At 37.1% G+C, this 18,591-nt stretch overlaps 1 protein-coding gene and 2 long non-coding RNA genes across 3 annotated transcripts; 1 reads left to right on the forward strand and 2 right to left on the reverse strand.

Moving 5' to 3' along the window:
- Positions 1-8,601: 8,601 nt before the first annotated feature.
- LOC139127515 (uncharacterized) lies at positions 8,602-12,914 on the reverse strand. The gene is made up of 3 exons (XR_011551039.1): positions 12,785-12,914; positions 9,687-9,897; positions 8,602-9,542 (listed from the first exon to the last, which is right to left on the reverse strand). It is a non-coding gene; the product is annotated as an uncharacterized lncRNA (long non-coding RNA).
- Positions 12,915-13,393: 479 nt separating this feature from the next.
- Positions 13,394-14,645, forward strand: LOC139127514 (uncharacterized). Its single transcript, XR_011551038.1, has 2 exons — positions 13,394-13,728; positions 14,418-14,645. It is a non-coding gene; the product is annotated as an uncharacterized lncRNA (long non-coding RNA).
- A 2,284-nt stretch (positions 14,646-16,929) lies between these two features.
- LOC139127445 (uncharacterized protein KIAA1958-like) lies at positions 16,930-18,027 on the reverse strand. The gene has a single exon (XM_070693367.1). The coding sequence runs from the start codon at positions 18,025-18,027 to the stop codon at positions 16,930-16,932; it is 1,098 nt and encodes a 365-aa protein (XP_070549468.1).
- Between the last annotated feature and the right edge of the window lie 564 nt (positions 18,028-18,591).

An 18,591-nucleotide genomic window follows, 5' to 3' on the forward strand; every position in this document is an offset into this window, starting at 1 on the left:
GCAGCACGAAATTAGCTCATTTCTTTTGTTGAGCGTTGCCATGGTTGGTCTACATATGATAAAAAACTTTTCTCACAAACACAAGTTGCACTTCTTGTTGGTATTGGAGTATGGCTTAGCTTGTTTTACCTTTCTCCATTTGATTTCATACTCAATGTTCTGGTCTTTTAACTTCCAAATATATTTACTTAACTCAGTTGCATAACAGAAGAAGCGTTATGTTCCATTCAGAATGCCTTTGTTCTGTTTTCTCATTACTCTAGAATGTATTGGTTTGTATTTGGCAGTTGCCTGATGACTGCATCGCAAGATGCACGAAACTCTGAGTAGCGAATAAATGTTTTAATCAAATAATCCAGCTCCGGACTTTCATCTATATATATATATATATATATATATATATAATATATATATATATATATATATATATATATATATATATATATATATATATATATATATATTACAAATTACATTATTTAGCGTAAGCTAAAAAGCCGCACGGAACGCCCGTTCCGTAACAAGTACGGTTTCAAGGCGCCCAATTCCCTGCGGCTGTACCTGCGCGTTCACTGTTGAACGGCTTCAAGGGACTTATTGAAAAAATGCCAGAAACATGTTTCGCGCGCTCTGTACGTGCGTATTTCACACTCAATATCCAGAACTTGCAGAAGCGCGTCCGAGATAACGTTCTATGCTTGCGCTATAAATTGAAAGAAAAACATTGTTGACATTGCAGGAAATTTAAAACAATCATTATTCTGATCATTTGATACCGCAGTCACGAATGTAAGATGCGTGATAATAAATGTTATCACGATAATACCACAAAGGATGCGCGAGGACATTGGCGCCGCGCATCGCTCTCCGATACGCGTCGGGCGATATCCTGCGCCAATTTCCTTGCGCAATCTTTGCGGTGCAAGTAGAGCACAGGACTTAGGCGTTTCTCAAAGATTCACGCTACATGTTCTCTCTGTAGCGATCATCAGACGAATGCAACGTATGTTATCTCATCTTCGATTGTTTCCGTTGCTTTGCTTCTGTTGTTCCGCGCGTGGTTCTGTGTGTTCTTGACTCCGTTATGCGTGTTTCCACATAGTGCGCTGGATGGTTCCATTCCTAGAGGAGGGGCATGATAGTTGGACAGGAGGTATCTGTTCTCATGGCGACACTTTGAGATGAGCTCCGATGGCTTGTTTAGCAGGTTAGGCTTCTCAGCATTAATGATGAACAGTTTCTCTTTCAGGCAAAGGTTACATCTCTTTGTTGCATTAGAGTAAGCAGCAGTATGGCACAAAACAGACCAACTGGTTGAGTGTTGCATATTTTTGTTTTTCAGATTCCATATGTGCTTGGAAAGTTCTGTACTGGTTTTGTACTTTTCGTTTGTGAACGAGCGTAGGTGGTTGTAACAGCGGGTTTTGAATGGTTTTCTGTGAGGCCGATGTAATTTTTGCTGTTACCGTCATTTGTCGATACCTTGGCATTGTAAATAATATTCTTAGTTTGGCATTCACCTCCGAGCCGGCATGTATTTTTGATCCGACAGTTACACTCAGCTCTATTAGGCTCAGCACGGTTTTCGCTGGAGATCTGTTTGTGTGATTTTATTTGCTCACGTGTTAACACACGTGAGCATATGTCGCAACGATGTCTGTCTGTCTGTCTGTCTGTCTGTCTGTCTGTCTGTTGGTCCGATATCTCAAAAACGGCTTATCAGATCAGAATCAAATCTGGTACATAGATTCAGTTAGCAAATGGCAAGAACTGATTAGTTTTTGGTGGGTGTGGCTTGCATACGTTTTGCTCATTTGCATAATTAATGATTTTAGAAAAAACGGATATACATTAAAAACGACTACACACAATTTGATGAGATTTGCTACAAATGTTGATCACACCAAGATATATCAGCAGTGGGAAACATTAAGGGGTGACATGAAATATAAATGCTAATTTGCATATTTAATGAACTTTCCTAACTAGGAATATATGTCTGATTTGACTTGATCAAAATTAACCAAACTTGGTATGTATATTAAAGATACTATGATTTAACATTATTGAAAGTCATTAAGCGTTTAAACTTCAGCCAATTCCTAATTGCATATTTCATGAACTTGTTAATTAGGGATATTTATTTAAAATGACTGGACAAAAGTTGATGAAACTTGCTACATGTATTGAAGCCACTATGATTCAACATTTTTGAAAGTCATTAAGCATTTTTACTTCAACAAATTCCGAATTTGTATATTTAATGAACTTTCCCAATTAGGGATATATATCTGAATTAACTTGATTGTAGTTGTTGAAACTTGCTATATACATCAAAGATACTGTGATATAACATTATTGAAAGTCAAAAGACATATTTACTTCATCCAATTCCTAATTTGAATATTAAATGAATTTATATAATTAGGGATATTTATCTGGTTTAACTTGATCAAAATTGATGAAACTTGCTATGTACATTAAAGACACTGTAATACAACATTATTGAAAGTCATTAAGCATTTTCTCTTCAACCAATTCCTAATTTGCATATTTAATGATCTTTCCTAATTAGATATATATATATATGAATTGACTTGACCAAAGTTGACAAAATTTGCTACACGTATTACATATACCGTGATACAACATTATTGACAATCATTAAGCATTTTTACTTAAGCCAATTCCTAATTTACATATTTAATGAACTTTCCTAGCTAGGAATATATGTCTGATTTGACTTGATCAAAATTAACCAAACTTGGTATGTATATTAAAGATACTATGATATTAACATTATTGAAAGTCATTAAGCGTTTAAACTTCAGCCAATTCCTAATTTGCATATTTCATGAACTTTGTTAATTAGGGATATTTATTTAAAATGACTGGACCAAAGTTGATGAAACTTGCTACATGTATTGAAGCCACTATGATTCAACATTTTTGAAAGTCATTAAGCATTTTTACTTCAGCCAATTCCGAATTTGTATATTTAATGAACTTTCCCAATTGGGGATATATATCTTGATTGTAGTTGTTGAAACTTGCTATATACATCAAAGATACTGTGATATAACATTATTGAAAGTCAAAAGACATTTTTACTTCAGCCAATTCCTAATTTGAATATTAAATGAATTTATATAATTAGGGATATTTATCTGAATTGACTTGATCAAAATTGATGAAACTTGCTATGTACATTAAGACACTGTAATACAACATTATTGAAAGTCATTAAGCATTTTCTCTTCAACCAATTCCTAATTTGCATATTTAATGATCTTTCCTAATTAGATATATATATATATATGAATTGACTTGACCAAAGTTGACAAAATTTGCTACACGTATTACATATACCGTGATACAACATTATTGACAATCATTAAGCATTTTTACTTAAGCCAATTCCTAATTTACATATTTAATGAACTTTCCTAACTAGGAATATATGTCTGATTTGACTTGATCAAAATTAACCAAACTTGGTATGTATATTAAAGATACTATGATTTAACATATTGAAAGTCATTAAGCGTTTTAAACTTCAGCCAATTCCTAATTTGCATTTCATGAACTTTGTTAATTAGGGATATTTATTTAAAATGACTGGACAAAAGTTGATGAAACTTGCTACATGTATTGAAGCCACTATGATTCAACATTTTTGAAAGTCATTAAGCATTTTTACTTCAGCCAATTCCGAATTTGATATTTAATGAACTTTCCCAATTAGGGATATATATCTTGATTGTAGTTGTTGAAACTTGCTATATACATCAAAGAAGCTGTGATATAACATTATTGGAAGTCAAAAGACATTTTTACTTCAGCCAATTCCTAATTTGCATATTAAATGAATTTTCATAATTAGGGATATATATCTGAATTGACTTGATCAAAATTGATGAAACTTGCTACGTACATTAAAGACACTATAATACAATATTATTGAAAGTCATTAAGCATTTTCTCTTCAGCCAATTCCTAATTTGCATATTGAATGAACTTTCCTAATTAGATATATATATATATATGAATTGACTTGACCAAAGTTGACAAAATTTGCTACACGTATTACAGATACCGTGATACAACATTATTGACAATCATTAAGCATTTTTACTTAAGCCAATTCCTAATTTACATATTTAATGAACTTTGCTTATTATGGATATATACCGGGATTTATTTGATCAAAGTTGGCAAAATATGCTATGTACATTGATGATTATACCAGGTACTAGGTTAAAACAATATCAAAAGTCATTTCACATTTTCATGTCAGCTAATTTATAATTTGCCTATCTCACAGCTCGGCATATATGGCTTGAAGGACTTGGCCAACGGTAATTACACTTGCTATATAAAGTGGTGGTACAATAAACGCAGTCAAATAACTTTAATATTTTATTTCAGCTAATTACATATTTGTATACTTCATGACCTTTTAGAATTAATCGGCGGTGATTATTGTTCATTATGTTGATCATAATAATTTCAATGAAGTTTCAAACATGTGGCAAAGGTTCAAATTTAAACATAACCTCAATATATAATGAAACACAAGAGCATTTACAGTTCATATCTGGTTACATATGCCATGTTTCCCATACAGCTATAGCTGACCTTGACAGTGTTCTTGTTGAAGATTTTGTGGAGCTTGGATTCTTTGGGAAAGTGCTTCTCGATGAGGCGGAGGAATATTCTTCCTATGTTTGTCTCAACACTTTTACTGAACGGTTGATTGAACCAGATGATGTTATGATGTCACTTCCTTCTTGCCTGACCTTTAAATTCATTTCCTTTGTGTATGTTATCTCTTCGTCGTAGCCAGTGGCCTTGAGCGCGTTGTTGTAGATGGGTGCTACTTTGTTGAAGATATGTTCATCGCTTGAGAGCGCCAATATACGCTTGCTGATCGCGGACGGTAGGTTTTTGGTGATCACAGGGGGATGGTTGGACTGTTTGTGAATATATACTGGTAGGCTTTCCATATGAAGAGTACTTTCCATCTGAGAGATTCAATGTTAGATCCAAGTAGTTGACTTTTGAAGTTCGTCTCGATAGTTATTTTCAGTCCAATATCGCGGAAAAGTGATGTAATGTCTTTCTTTATTCTCTCTGCCTTGTTACCTGAGATATTTTTGAAGACAGCGAGACCGTCATCTCTGTATAGACCGATTTGGTTTTTGTCGTATTTTTGTGAAAGGATGTTCAGGATGTAGAGACCTACCAGTTCACATATTTTTGCTCCGTCATAACTCCCTATTGTGACGTCGAACATATCATTATTGTCTCGTTTCGTCCATGGCTGATCTTTATCGAATAGAAGCGATTTTCTGGCGTTCATTATGACGTTGATATTCTCATCGGATATTACGGTGTACTGTTTCGCAAAACAAAGTGACTTGCGTAGAATTTCTTCTGTGATAGACGGGTAGAAATTGACAATGTCAAACACTATGAATTTGTAGCTACTTTTGTCTGGTATGGCCTAGAACCAGTTTATCACTAGTACTAATGTTGAATTTCTCCATTGATTGACGCCAATGGATGATCTTATCTCGGCATTTATTCTGTCAAGCATCTCCTTACTCACCCGTCCCATTTCACTCTTTGTTGGGTTGATAAGTCTGCAGGTTGGGCTGTTGTGAAAGTTGTCTTTGTGATCTTTCAACGTGACGAATGCTTGTTGTTTGGCCAGTATATTCATTCTATCGTCGATGCCAAGACGTTCTGCAATGTTCTTCGCTTCAGTATTTATTTCAGTATATGATTTCTCTTTGGCAATTTTATAAGTATTTGTTATGTCGTTCCGCAGCAGTTTTTCGTAATAGGTATTGCTGACCTTGTAGAAATTACTCGTTTTGTCGGCAGGCACGAATATTTTACCCGATTTTTTGACAGCTTGGATGTCTGCTAAATCGCTCTGCCATACAGGTATGAGCACTTTTACACCGTGAAGATTTCCGATCTTCATAGGATGTGTATATATATATATATATATATATATATATATATATATATATATATATATATATATATATATATATATATATATATATATATATATATATATATATATATATATCACATACATAGACCCAGTTATCCCTATAGTATGACGTCACACTATAGGTATATGACTACGATGAATCCATATTCCACATGTGGTGGATATGGGTACCGGACTACTTTTAAAACGTAAACAAAAAAAATCAGCTGTTCAGAACTTATTTTCAAATCCCTGAAATGCAAAAGTGGGAGGGTAATGAAGCATAAGGAATATGGAGTATTAAAATATGTGTGTAAAATACAAAATATCGTCGATACAGCTTAACATAAGCGCATGAATTCTTGTAAAATCCTCCCTCTCGTTCTTTCCTAGTAATTATCATTCCTCACAGGTTTATTCACCGAAAAATGGGTCTATGCATGTGATAAATATATAATCTCACCGTATTCCCGTTCGTGTGTTGTGTGCCGTATCCCTCAGGACCTACAGCTCGGAGGGATGTGGCCGCTACACAGGGAATCATTCGTCCGCGACGCAGCCACACTCGTTCGGAACACGGGGGATTATATATAAATATTACATGGTCTGGCCAGTTTCTCCACCTGTGTGACGTATACACGCATAGATTAGAAATCCGTATTACCCCTGTTGTACGTCATCCAGCCGGTACTATTTTCAGTCCCTAGATACAGCATCCCCCAACAGTTTTGACTGCGTTCGCTTATCCTTGCCTTGCAAAGCACTGCACATTTTCATATACACTCATACATAAATCAAACTGCTTATACTTTTTTGAAGAACATGAAAATATGGTGTCGTTTATTCAGCTTCTTCAGAATTTGATAAGTAAAGTGTTCAACACAAAATTCGACTTTTGTTGCCTTTTCCCGGGTAAAACTGAATGCGGGAAGCGAGGGACACTTTTTGTCGTCTGCACCTCTGGAGATTGTGATAGATCTCATACAATTATACATATTATTCCCTAATATTTTTCTTCGTTCAGCTGGGGGAAATACTCGTGACGTAATGACCGTGTCACCACGAGTCGAAGACGAGTGGTGACACGGTCATTACGTCACTGGTATTTCCCCCAGCTGAACGAAGAAAAATATTAGGGAATAATATATTTATCACATACTCCAGCCAAGTTTTTTATTTTTTTAAGGAAAATAATACCTTAGCAACTTATTTTCGTATATTCAGATTGGAACTATTTTTCGGTATACCAATCCGCCGAACGTCAGTTGTCAATCATTCGCTCTTGTTTGGTCACGTGACTGGATGTTTGGTCTGGCGTGTCTGTTATGGACGAACGTTGTTGTGATGTCTACAGGACAAGTTTACAGGCTTTTCGCTTCGTGATTAAGCAGTGTTTTGCTTAGTTTAGACAATCATCTTAGCCTAGTTTGATCTGGTTTCAAAGAGAGATGACCCTGTACTGACTATAAGGAAAGGGCCAGCCTGGTACATGCACATGTGGAGTCTCATTTCTAGTACCGCCATGGTGTACACAACTGCAGGACAAGTTGACGCGATGGAGCCTGACAATGGACCTCCTGACATTTACTTTTTGAGACTTGGATATAGGCGAATTCTAGAGACAGGTAGTCATTTTCATTGATTTCTGTGTATACGTATTTGTCACGGTTACCTTGCATATCTATTCCAAAAATTATCACTACACGCGTACGTATACCTTTCAAAGAACGTTTAACTTTAATTACAATGAACGCTTGACCTCCCTAACAGGAAAGTCGTTTATGTTTACAACTCTGTAACTTGAAAAAGCAAATAATGTACAATAAATTTAACATGAAACTGAAAATCGGAACGTGTATACTTCTTAACATTATACAACAACACAATGTTCAAATTTGCTCTTGTGAACTGTCTGATGAATCATAAATTATCGCTCTCCTGTAACGCTTACGTACCGGACTTTCGGGCCACTGGCGATCAGTGTTATTTGTCGATGTGATGTTGAACGTAAACGTTCCACCATAAATAAATGCCCCGTTAAGAAATCCTGATGTGGATGCCTGCTGATGACTGGTACTGCCCTTACCAAAATTCACCCTACATTTTGCCTACTTTATGTAGCCCGTGAAGTGTACATATTTCTCAAAACTATGTATTATCTTTGTACAGAATCAGTAAAGAAAAAAGATACATGTTTTACACATAGAGTGTACCTATATAGTACACAGAATCCAATGTGATGCTACTTAAAGCTATCCAATATTGGAACGCTTTTGTATACGTAGAGCGTACTTAATCTTAGGGAACCTCCGTGAAAAAAGTATGCATGGAGTGTACTTGTTGTGGAGGGGTAAAAAAGTGTACACAGGGCGTACTTGATTTCGTCGAGCATAAACAAGTACACATAATGTATATGCTAGTCATCCATTATCACATCGACTGCAGGGGTGGGGGGGGGGGGGTGTGTGATCGATAGGGGTTACTCATTCATGCAGTATTGATAAGTTACCTTAGTCTCTTGATGTTGATTGTCAACAGCAACACTCACCTCATTTTCCTGTCTCTTATTCAAAGCACACACTGAAACAATCATATTGCTTAATTAACAACAGTGATCATACTTTAATAACAGTGTGAAAGATATAAACAACAACAATGCATATTTTGAAAGATGACGTTACCATTACTGTTGTGTGCGTTCAAATATTTGAGTCCAAAAATTCTAACTCTTGTATTTTTAGAAAATTTGTGATGAGCAATTTAGGATATTGTAAGTGACAGACTAACTTATAAACCAATACATTTAAATATTTGCCATTAATTTTAGCACTTATCGGCACTTGTGTAATAAAAAAATCTTCAAATAAGCATTAATATTTCAAACAGCAGAGTTAAAAATATCATTATAAATGACAATTTCACCAAAAAACTTGAATGTACAAAATGGTGTGAAAAAATCAGTATGACACTGTTGAAGCTGGAGCAAGAAATAAAATTCTTGTGTTCAATTCAGCAGTTTGAAACAAAGAGGTAAAATACAGTTTCTCAGAAGTTTGTTTTATCGGCATGAGTACTGTATTTTGACAACATTATCAAAGTACTGTCGGAAGTGAAAAGGTTTTACAAAATATCCAAACTTGCATTGTTGATGTTCAGCATGTTGACAAATAGTAAAATTGCTTAATGTACTGTCCTGAGTGATGTCACACTTCATTATAAGGTAAATGTACATATCTTTTCTGTAAAATAGTGAAATGTGAAAACAGCAGTCCAGTAAAAATGATTGCACAGTTTGAGATGGTTTGTTCTAAGGATAGGTTTCACTGTACTTGCATTGTGAAAAATGTAATGATGAAATGTTCTCTGAGTATGAAGTCTCTGTTGCGTTGAAACAAGTTTGACAGATTCATGGAATGCTTCACTCACTGTTAGTTATATCAGTCAATATCAGTATCCATTTGTACACCAGAATGCTCAGGAAATTTATTGCCATGGATACTGCCATCTCCATCGTCACTTCTGCTTCCATCAGTATCTGTTGATCAATAGTTAGATAACAATAGTCAGCATGGACTTCATGTGAGCAAAAATACAAAATATGTTAATTTCACATAAAGTTGCACTCATTGCACTATGTGAGGTGCTTGTAGGGAAAGAGAAAGGAATATATGAAACTTACCAATAATTGCAGAAACAGTATTAGGATCAATGCTTTCACGACAGTTAGCTCCCTTCAAGTTTTTTTCAACCAGATCTTTGTTTTGTAGAAGCATTGCAGCAGAAGAGTGCTGCCTTGGTCCCAGACTCTTTCAGTGTATTCATTTATTCCTTGCATTGTTCATCTGCTCTTCATAAGTAAATACTCTTGAACCAGGTATAACTGCCAGCATCTTCATTGTAAGAAATATTGAATGCAATAAAAATAAAATTAGTATGTGACCTTGTTTATTACAATATTTGTGTAATCAAAGTACTTGACAACTTTCACAAAAATGCAGTTTCTAAAAAATATAAAACACATTCACTATGAAGAACTTCATCAGTAAACCTGTACTGCTCAGAATGGCACAGGCAGGTAAAATGTTTGCTGCCAAATAGAAAAATAAGTTTTGTCTTTAAAAGCAATTACAGTATTTGCAGTGTACTCTTTCATAAATTTCACATTTATTAATATAAGTTGATGATGCTGTCAATAATTATAATACTAAACTAACTCAGTAAACTCCTTAATAAGCATGCACCGGTACAAAAACGTACTCTAACTGTTAGACCAGACTGTAATTGGTATACACCGGAAATCGCTATTGCCAAGAAAAATAGACGCCGTGCGGAAAAACTGTGGCGAAAGTCGAAACTTGAAGTTCACCGGCAGATATATCGTGAATCATGCAAGAACACCAACTCTCTGATCCGCAATGCCAAGAGAACATATTACAAAGATCTCATCGATAAGAATGCACATGATGTAAAGTCTCTCTTCAAAATAGTGTCATCCATTTCATCATCACCAAATAACAACTTGCTTCCTTCTCACACATCCGATCTTGAATTGAGTAACCGTTTCAGTGACTTCTTCAATCAAAAGATCACAGATATTCGTTCAAGCCTCGATGCACAAAGCTCAGCTGATGATTTCAGAAACTAGAAGTCATTTCTTCAAAATTTCTGGATCATTTCCAACCTATTTCTGAGGAAGAAGTTCGTGGCATCATCCAGAATGCACCAAATAAAACAAGCATGTTAGATCCGATCCCAACATCATTTGTCAAGCTGTGTCTTGACAAATTACTCACGATCATCACGTGGATCATTTTAAATCTGTCATTGGAATCCGGTCTTGTGCCCCATTCAATGAAGTCTGCAATCGTCACACCAATCATAAAGAAACCAACGCTTGATCCTGAAATTCTCAAAAACTTCCGTCCAATCTCAAATCTACCATTTCTTTCCAAGGTACTTGAAAAAGTAGTTGCTGCTCAACTGAAAGACTTCTTAAAGAAAAACAATCTATTAGAGCCACTTCAATCTGCTTACAAGCAACACCACAGTACTGAAACAGCACTTCTCCTTGTTCACAATGATATTCTGACAGCACTTGACTCCAGTCACATTGTTCTTCTTGTTTTATTGGACCTATCGGCAGCGTTTGACACCATCGATCACCACATGTTATTACAGCGTTTATCAAATCTTGGGATTACATCGACTGCTCTGCAGTGGCTCCATTCATACCTCACAGACAGATCCCAGTTAGTTTCAATAAATGGAAAATACTCCCCTGCTCAATTGCTACGATTTGGAGTACCCCAAGGATCTGTCCTGGGACCACTATTATTTACGCTGTATATTTCACCTCTTGGTCAGCTTATCCGCCATCATAAAATTCAGTTTCATCTATTCGCCGATGATAACCAACTGTACCTGTCCTTTAAGAAATCTGCTATCACCACTGCTGTTTCCTCTGTCGAAGATGCGGTAAAGATATAATGAGTTGGATGACACAAAACAAACTCAAGTTAAATGACTCTAAGACAGAAGTCATCTTAATACGTTCCAAATTTGATCGGTCACCGTCTCTACTCACCAACATCAACATCTGTTCAAGTGTTATTAAAACTACAACCTCTGCAAGGAACATTGGTGTTGAATTCGATGATAACTATACATTTCAACAACATGTCAGTGCCACCTGCCGTGCTATCCACTTCCACCTCCGCAAAATTGGACGCATAAGGAAATACTTGTCTAAAGATCTCCTGTGCTACCCTTATCCAGGCCATTATATCTGCAAAGCTGGATTACTGCAATTCCTTACTATATGGTTTGCCTGACGCTCAGCTTCAACGCTTACAACATGCCCAAAACACAGCAGCCAGAATTGTTACACTGACCAGGAAATTTGAACATATTACCCCTGTCCTTAGGCAACTTCACTGGCTTCCGGTATCCTATCGCATTGTCTTCAAGCTTTTGCTCCTAACCTATAAAGCCCTAAATGGACTCTCCCCACTATACATCAGGAATTTAATCACGCCTCATTCTTCATCACGCATTCTCCGTTCATCTGACAATTTCTTCTGCACACACCTAGATGGAAGATGACTTCTTATGGTCGCCGCTCCTTTTCTTCAGCAGCTCCAGTTCTTTGGAATTCTCTACCCATTGACATTAAAACCTCCGCTAACATTAACATTTTCAAAAGACGCTTAAAAAGTTACATGTTTCAGAGAGCCTTTCTATGAACTCTTAGCGCCACTGAGCATTGGTATTTACCTTTGGATATTTGGCGCTTTATAAATTTGTTTGATAGATAGATAGATTTAACGAAAAAATATGACGATGGAGCTGCATGGTCCATTGATAACATGTTTTCTGGGTCTGTCATGCTGTTGGCCATGCAATCCACCGGAATTGTCACAAATGATTGGTTGAAGATGCACGTGATATGGGCTAGCTCGGAATTAACGGACAATCACTGATACCGTGGAATTGAATGGTCTGTTATTACGTAACCCTTCCTTACATTGTGGAGACAATGATACAAATTTTCTAACTTATAATCATGGTTCAGTGCGGATATTATACCTCAATGTCTTTCAAAAATGTATGGGAATTAGGTCTGATCATAGTTAAGATACAAAGATTGTCGGGTTTTGGCCGGTTTTGTGTATCCATGAACCAAGGTCAAATGCATATGCCTACCAGTGCATACGATGAATAACGATGACTCGAAATATTGCACGACTGAAACCATAAAACTTCATATTGAATACTTACCATGGTCACCAAAGTGAGTAGATACTTTCTTGCCTCTTGATTTTCCCATTGTTTGACGATTTATAGTTCGCTAGAATGAGTTTTTGCGGACGATACGGTTACACTGCTCTCAGCTGCTGTTGATTGAAATCCAGTCTCCAAATCTACCCGCCGGGACAATTTGCGCGTGCGCAGTACCGCCAGAATTAAAACATTGCGTGTCATTGGTTAGATTCGTAATGCAGTGATAAGGTCTTTAGATAATTTCAAACTAAGTGAATCACCTGTTTTTATAGTTTAAACTAACAAATGAACAAAAATTATCCCTCAAATTGGTTCCCAAGCGAAAACTATTATGACAGTTGGATGTTGAACGAAGTGACACTGACCCTTGACCTTTGTGAGAGCCAACGGCAATGCGTGTTGCATACGGTACCATTCATCATACAAACATGGCGGACGCAGTAAACAACAAGGAACGATATCGTCGATCAACTACAAGAAAAACGATCACTGTTTTACCTTTGCCATTTGAAAAGCCCACATAAAGGATTACAACGAATGACAAGATGGCGATGGAACAGCAACGATGACATAGTGTTTCGCAAGCTCAGAAGCAGCCATCGGTGACAATGTGTCTCTTCACATGGAAGCTTCAATATGGTTCAGAAACAGCTGGTGATCGTACGCGTTGTACGCGTGGCACAGTGCAGTGATACGCCTTCGTCGTCACCTCGAAACGGCATTTGCAGCGATGTGCATACCGAAATTCCACATAACAAAATGATAACCAGTTATTACGAGTTTATGATGGTATAACAGCAAACTGACATTGACAACAACTCTGAACTAGATGATTTCGAGAGTGAAGTGGTCGGAGAGGCAAATGCAGAACCGGAACGCGGAAGTACTGGTGCATGGTGACTACCGATAGTGGAGCAGCTTTCAATGCCATTGATTCTCACGTAAGTAGTCCAATATTTTGATATGTTGCATATTCTTTGCGTGATTAAAATAACTATTCACATCCTAAATTCTTTAAATCAATTGCTCAGTCACCCCTCACTTTTAATACTTTCCCATCTACTTTCCATACACTGTGTTTTCTCAGCAAAAATTAAAAAGGTATTGAACTGTAGATGCGTGTGTATTTGCCCTAAATTATTTATGTTCGGACAGCATAGTTTGTTTCTAAATGCGTGAATGGACTGAATTTGATAGAGCCAATTGCAAAAATCAACCATCTACTGCACAGAGTATTGATCGACATAATTCCATAGGTTGGTTTTTACTTGACATACAGGCTTCTTTAAAACCATGTTGCTTTGTCAGTATGTAGCTCAAAATTACATAACCAAAGATTGAAGATTTTCAATTTAGACATTGTTATTTGCCAATGTACAGAATGTACAAATAGGAAAATCTGCCTTGCAGTAGACTAAACAAAGGACACAATTTAAGAGAAGTCATATTTTGTTTAATAGTGTTATTGTAAAGCTTATTGAATTACACAATTGTACATGCATATTAAAATATATACAACTATTGCATACAGTGAACATAGGATACTATTGGGGGGGCATTTATAATAATATGAAGCTTTGCAGAACATGCAGTATACAGATAATTTATTGCTTTATATTCTTTATTGTAGAGGAGAAGGCAAACATAGTGGTCTGCAATATTTAAGACACTACAGAATCATACCAAACACATACAAGATGTTCTGGACGAAAAGCTGTACAAGAAGCATCTTCAAGCAGATGGATTCTTCATCCAAACTGATGATGAAAAGAAAAACCAGGAGCTACATGTCTCTTTTCAAATCAACTTTGATGGTGTAGCACTTTTCTGTTCATAAAAATTCAGTGTTTGGCCTGTTTACATTGTTGTGAATGATCTCCCTCAAGAAAGGTACGGAATGCTACTGAATTTACGGGTAATATCCTAAGTACAGGCTATTTCTGCTTGACCACATTACTTACAATTTTTTTCATTGTGTACAACAAGTATGAAGGTAAAGTGCATACTTTATTGTCCCAATCCAGTTTTCTGTTCAGATGTGTGTGCTTGCAAAAGGGTAGAACATCTTGCTGTCATAAATCAATTTGAAGAGATGAAAGAAAAAATTGTGACTGACAGTCTTTTCACTGTTCTATTCCACATATTTAACTTTTACATAAAACACGATTGGAACTAAATTGGGATAATTGGATTAGCAGAATTTTTCAAGAATTTTACAAATTTCTCAAATTTTACACCATATTTGCTTACCATCTTTAAAATTTTATACACAATTTACGATGCTGTTGAAATGTTATGAGTAAGAATCAGTGCATGATAGTATCTAATACAATATTGTTCAAAACATATGAACAATATTCACATTTGGATGAAAATATGAGAGTTTGTCTGTAGTTTCTTCATTACTGAAACACTAGTAATAATGTCAGTTTGTCATTTTCCTTGACCAAAATGAAGCTTTTCGATTGATTACAGTTAAGTCAGTCACGGTCTTTTAAAATGTGCCCTGACTCAATTTTGTGTTTATGAAGCCTTAAAATCATGAAAAAGTCAGGGGCATTTCAAAAGTGCCCTGACTCAAAATTCGTCAATTAGTGAATTTTAAGCATTTTGTCTCGTTTCTTCAGTACATTTACACAAAATGAACTTATTTTCATAAAATAAATCCGATGAAAGAGGTATGCAATAATCGTTGTGTTTTCGTTGTTTTGTCCGATGAGAACAATATTTCAAAATTTACACTATTCTATCATTTTGTAAAATTCAGCTGTAAAAATTTCGATTTCGTTACATTTTCCTAATAATTACTCTCATCCAATTTTCCCAAATTAGTTCCAATCGTGTTATAAAGAAAAACAAGCAGTTGTGGCCATCCCTGTAAGCCAAATTTTATGAGGTAATGGTTTCTGTTGCTACACTCAACAAAGATTGTAACTTTGTTTGTCACGTTCCTAATACATTTGAAAAGACTGATTTGGACCATGCAATGTGCCTGATTTAAAATTAAATAAAGATGAATTTACTGTATATTAAATATTTTGTAGATGCAGTTTTATTTAATATCAGTGTTTCATCTAGGATGGCATCAACAGGGGGGTCCCCCTTTACCAGAAAATTTAGGGGGGATTTCACCAGTTCATGCATGTGTTTTACCTGTATCTCTAAGGTGTGACTGGTGCCATTTCATGGGGCAGGTCCCCCCTTGACAAATTACTGGGGGTGCCAACATGTCAGCTGAGGGGAATCCCCCTGTCCCCCTCTCTAGATGAAAGTCATGCATGATTGCAAACAATGATATAGTTTTTGAAGTGCAGTTCTTGTGTAAGAAGAACACAAACTTAGAACACTTTGTCATCATGCTATTTCATAGTTATGCGAAGGCAAGTTTGTCAGCTCTAAATGTAGTCTCCTGGATGAAATGGTTGAGCATTAAAGAACATGTGAATACCACAAGTTGGCACAAGCAATGTGTGAAATAGATGTTGCTGTCTCAATCTGTGGCAATTTCACTCCCTGATTTCAGAAGTCAGTTAGCCATCCAGTCGGAGTGTACACTTGAAGCGTACCCATACTATCCATATATCTGACTTAGACTCTGCTGTAAATTTTCTTCGCAATTTCTGACTCAGACTGCAGTTATCTGCTTAGAGTGCACAGTTAAGTTTAGACTCTGTAATGATGAACTCTGGCACAGACCATGGCTATTGCAAAGTTATGTAGGTTTCGCATAGCCTTGGAACTGTTGACAATTCTAACCTTACACTCTCATGAAGATTTGCAGCACAATTGTAGGGACTGAGCGTAGTCGGACACTGCAAACTACTTCTTGGGGCAGCTTCGTTCAAATTTTTTCTTACCTGAGGCATGTGCAGTAGGATTCAAGTATATGCATTTACTACAATTTTTTCCAAAATGATACTTTTCACAGGGTCTGAGTATACATTACATCTACTTTCCGGTATGTTTTTTTGTAAGGGCTGGTAACACACGGTGAGGTCGCAGGTACTTGAGATGACGGCGCCGTGGTACCGAAGGTCTTGACTGTCTGGCCATCGATAAGGCTTTGCTTTGCCACGGCTCTGGATTACTCAATATGTCGGACATTTCGCGTTGTTGGTCGAGCGATGCCACTGCGTATGTGTTCACGCTTTGTACACAAGAATGTCCGGACAACTGCTGGACTTGAGTTGGAGGTACGCCAGCGTGTAAAAGTCGTGAGACACAAGCCTTCCGTACACTATGGTTTTTTTCCCGGGAATTCCAGCTTCCTCCGCGATTGACTGAACGATGGTGGCTAATTTATTTTCACCCATGGCTTGGCGTTTGAACCACACCTCGGCGTCGGGTTTGTAGATAATCGCGAGGTAAAACGGGTGGTCATCGGAGCTGAAATCTTGGGGACGGCGACGAGCGTACTCCTTGAATGTTTCGACGGGACACGTTTCTGGATTGTCCGGTGTAGCAAACATCTTGGGATTGAACGGACGTGGAGATTTTCCGACTTGCCCCGATCTTGTTTTCGTAGCTCTTTCATTAAACTCTAAGTACGCGAGGTTTGTTGCCGTGTGCTTGATTTTTATGTCGCCCCATTTCAGTGAACGGTTTTCTTGGCCGCCGCGGAAACCGAACAGTTTGGTGTTGTTCAGCCAAACAGCATACAGAAGTGCTTTGGGGGAATGTACTCCAATAATATTCTTCTCGCGAATGATCTTTTCTTCGTCTTCCGTCAATGCTTCGGCAGCATGTGGCTTGTTTCCTTTCCCTTGTTTTTTCAGTTCCGAACGCTTTGCTGCCAAAACGTTTCGAGAACGCTTGAATTCGTTATCTCTCGAAATGGAAAGTCCGTAGTTCTTTTCTTGGAGATAACGGTCGATGCCTTTCTGATAATTAGTTAATGTATCTGGCTCATATTCACGACCATTTTTCTGACGTGTGCTGAGAAAGAAACTGGATAAGTAGTCATCCAGAACATTCGCCGGGATATCTTCGATTGGCCTGGTCTCCAGAGGGTCGGCAAACTGAACGTACTCGGTAAACTGGGTGACGGCCGTGTTGGTGATTTTTACAGTGTTTTTTTTTCCTCTGAAGACTAACAAATCATTCTCCTCAGAGCGAGTGAAAGTCGCGTATCGATTATTTCGCTGAGTTTGATCGGACTGTGGCGCCTCCTTGAAAATTTCGTCGTTTGTGAGTTGATCGGCGAGAGCAAAGAGCTCGGCAATGTTGAAGTCTTCGTCCATGATCTCGAACTGATTAACTTTCAACCGATATAGACACATTTTCTATCTAAAATCTATGAAATATCGTCGTAATTGCACACTGTTTTAAACATACATAAACGTGTTAAGTCTGAGTAATAACTGCTCAAATTTTTGAACATAGTTGTCTTACTTTTCACACACGCCAATTTTATTTCTACCCTCAGACTATGGAAAGCTTGCCGTCGGCGCCGTGGTCTGGCACGTACGGCATTCCACAGCAAGCGGCCCCAACGCCCTTCGCTAGCAGTGTTGCCGGTATATATTTGGTACCATTATTAATTCACCAAATATTTCTATGCCGATCGTTCGGAATGTTTGCGTTCGTATTTTCACATGTGTTTTTTATTAGAATATCCTATTCAACCCCTCATTTCCCTGGTCTTCAAAACCCACCCACTTTTCGTGTTCGGAAGTAAGATTGTATGCACAGTAAGCGGGTAATGGCCGCCATGTATTGTTTGTTTACATTTGAGCACTTGGAGGTCAACGTGAAAAAAGTTCCGACGCACCAGAATTGATGACATAGACGCGGGTTGTCGTGAC

The sequence above is a fragment of the Ptychodera flava genome, unplaced genomic scaffold, assembly GCF_041260155.1.
Source record: "Ptychodera flava strain L36383 unplaced genomic scaffold, AS_Pfla_20210202 Scaffold_32__1_contigs__length_2955704_pilon, whole genome shotgun sequence".
NCBI lineage: Eukaryota > Metazoa > Hemichordata > Enteropneusta > Ptychoderidae > Ptychodera > Ptychodera flava.

What these genes read in the sequence shown, in the direction of transcription:
- LOC139127445 (XM_070693367.1), bottom strand. Translation starts at nt 18,027, where the DNA reads ATGGACGAAGACTTCAACATTGCCGAGCTCTTTGCTCTCGCCGATCAA.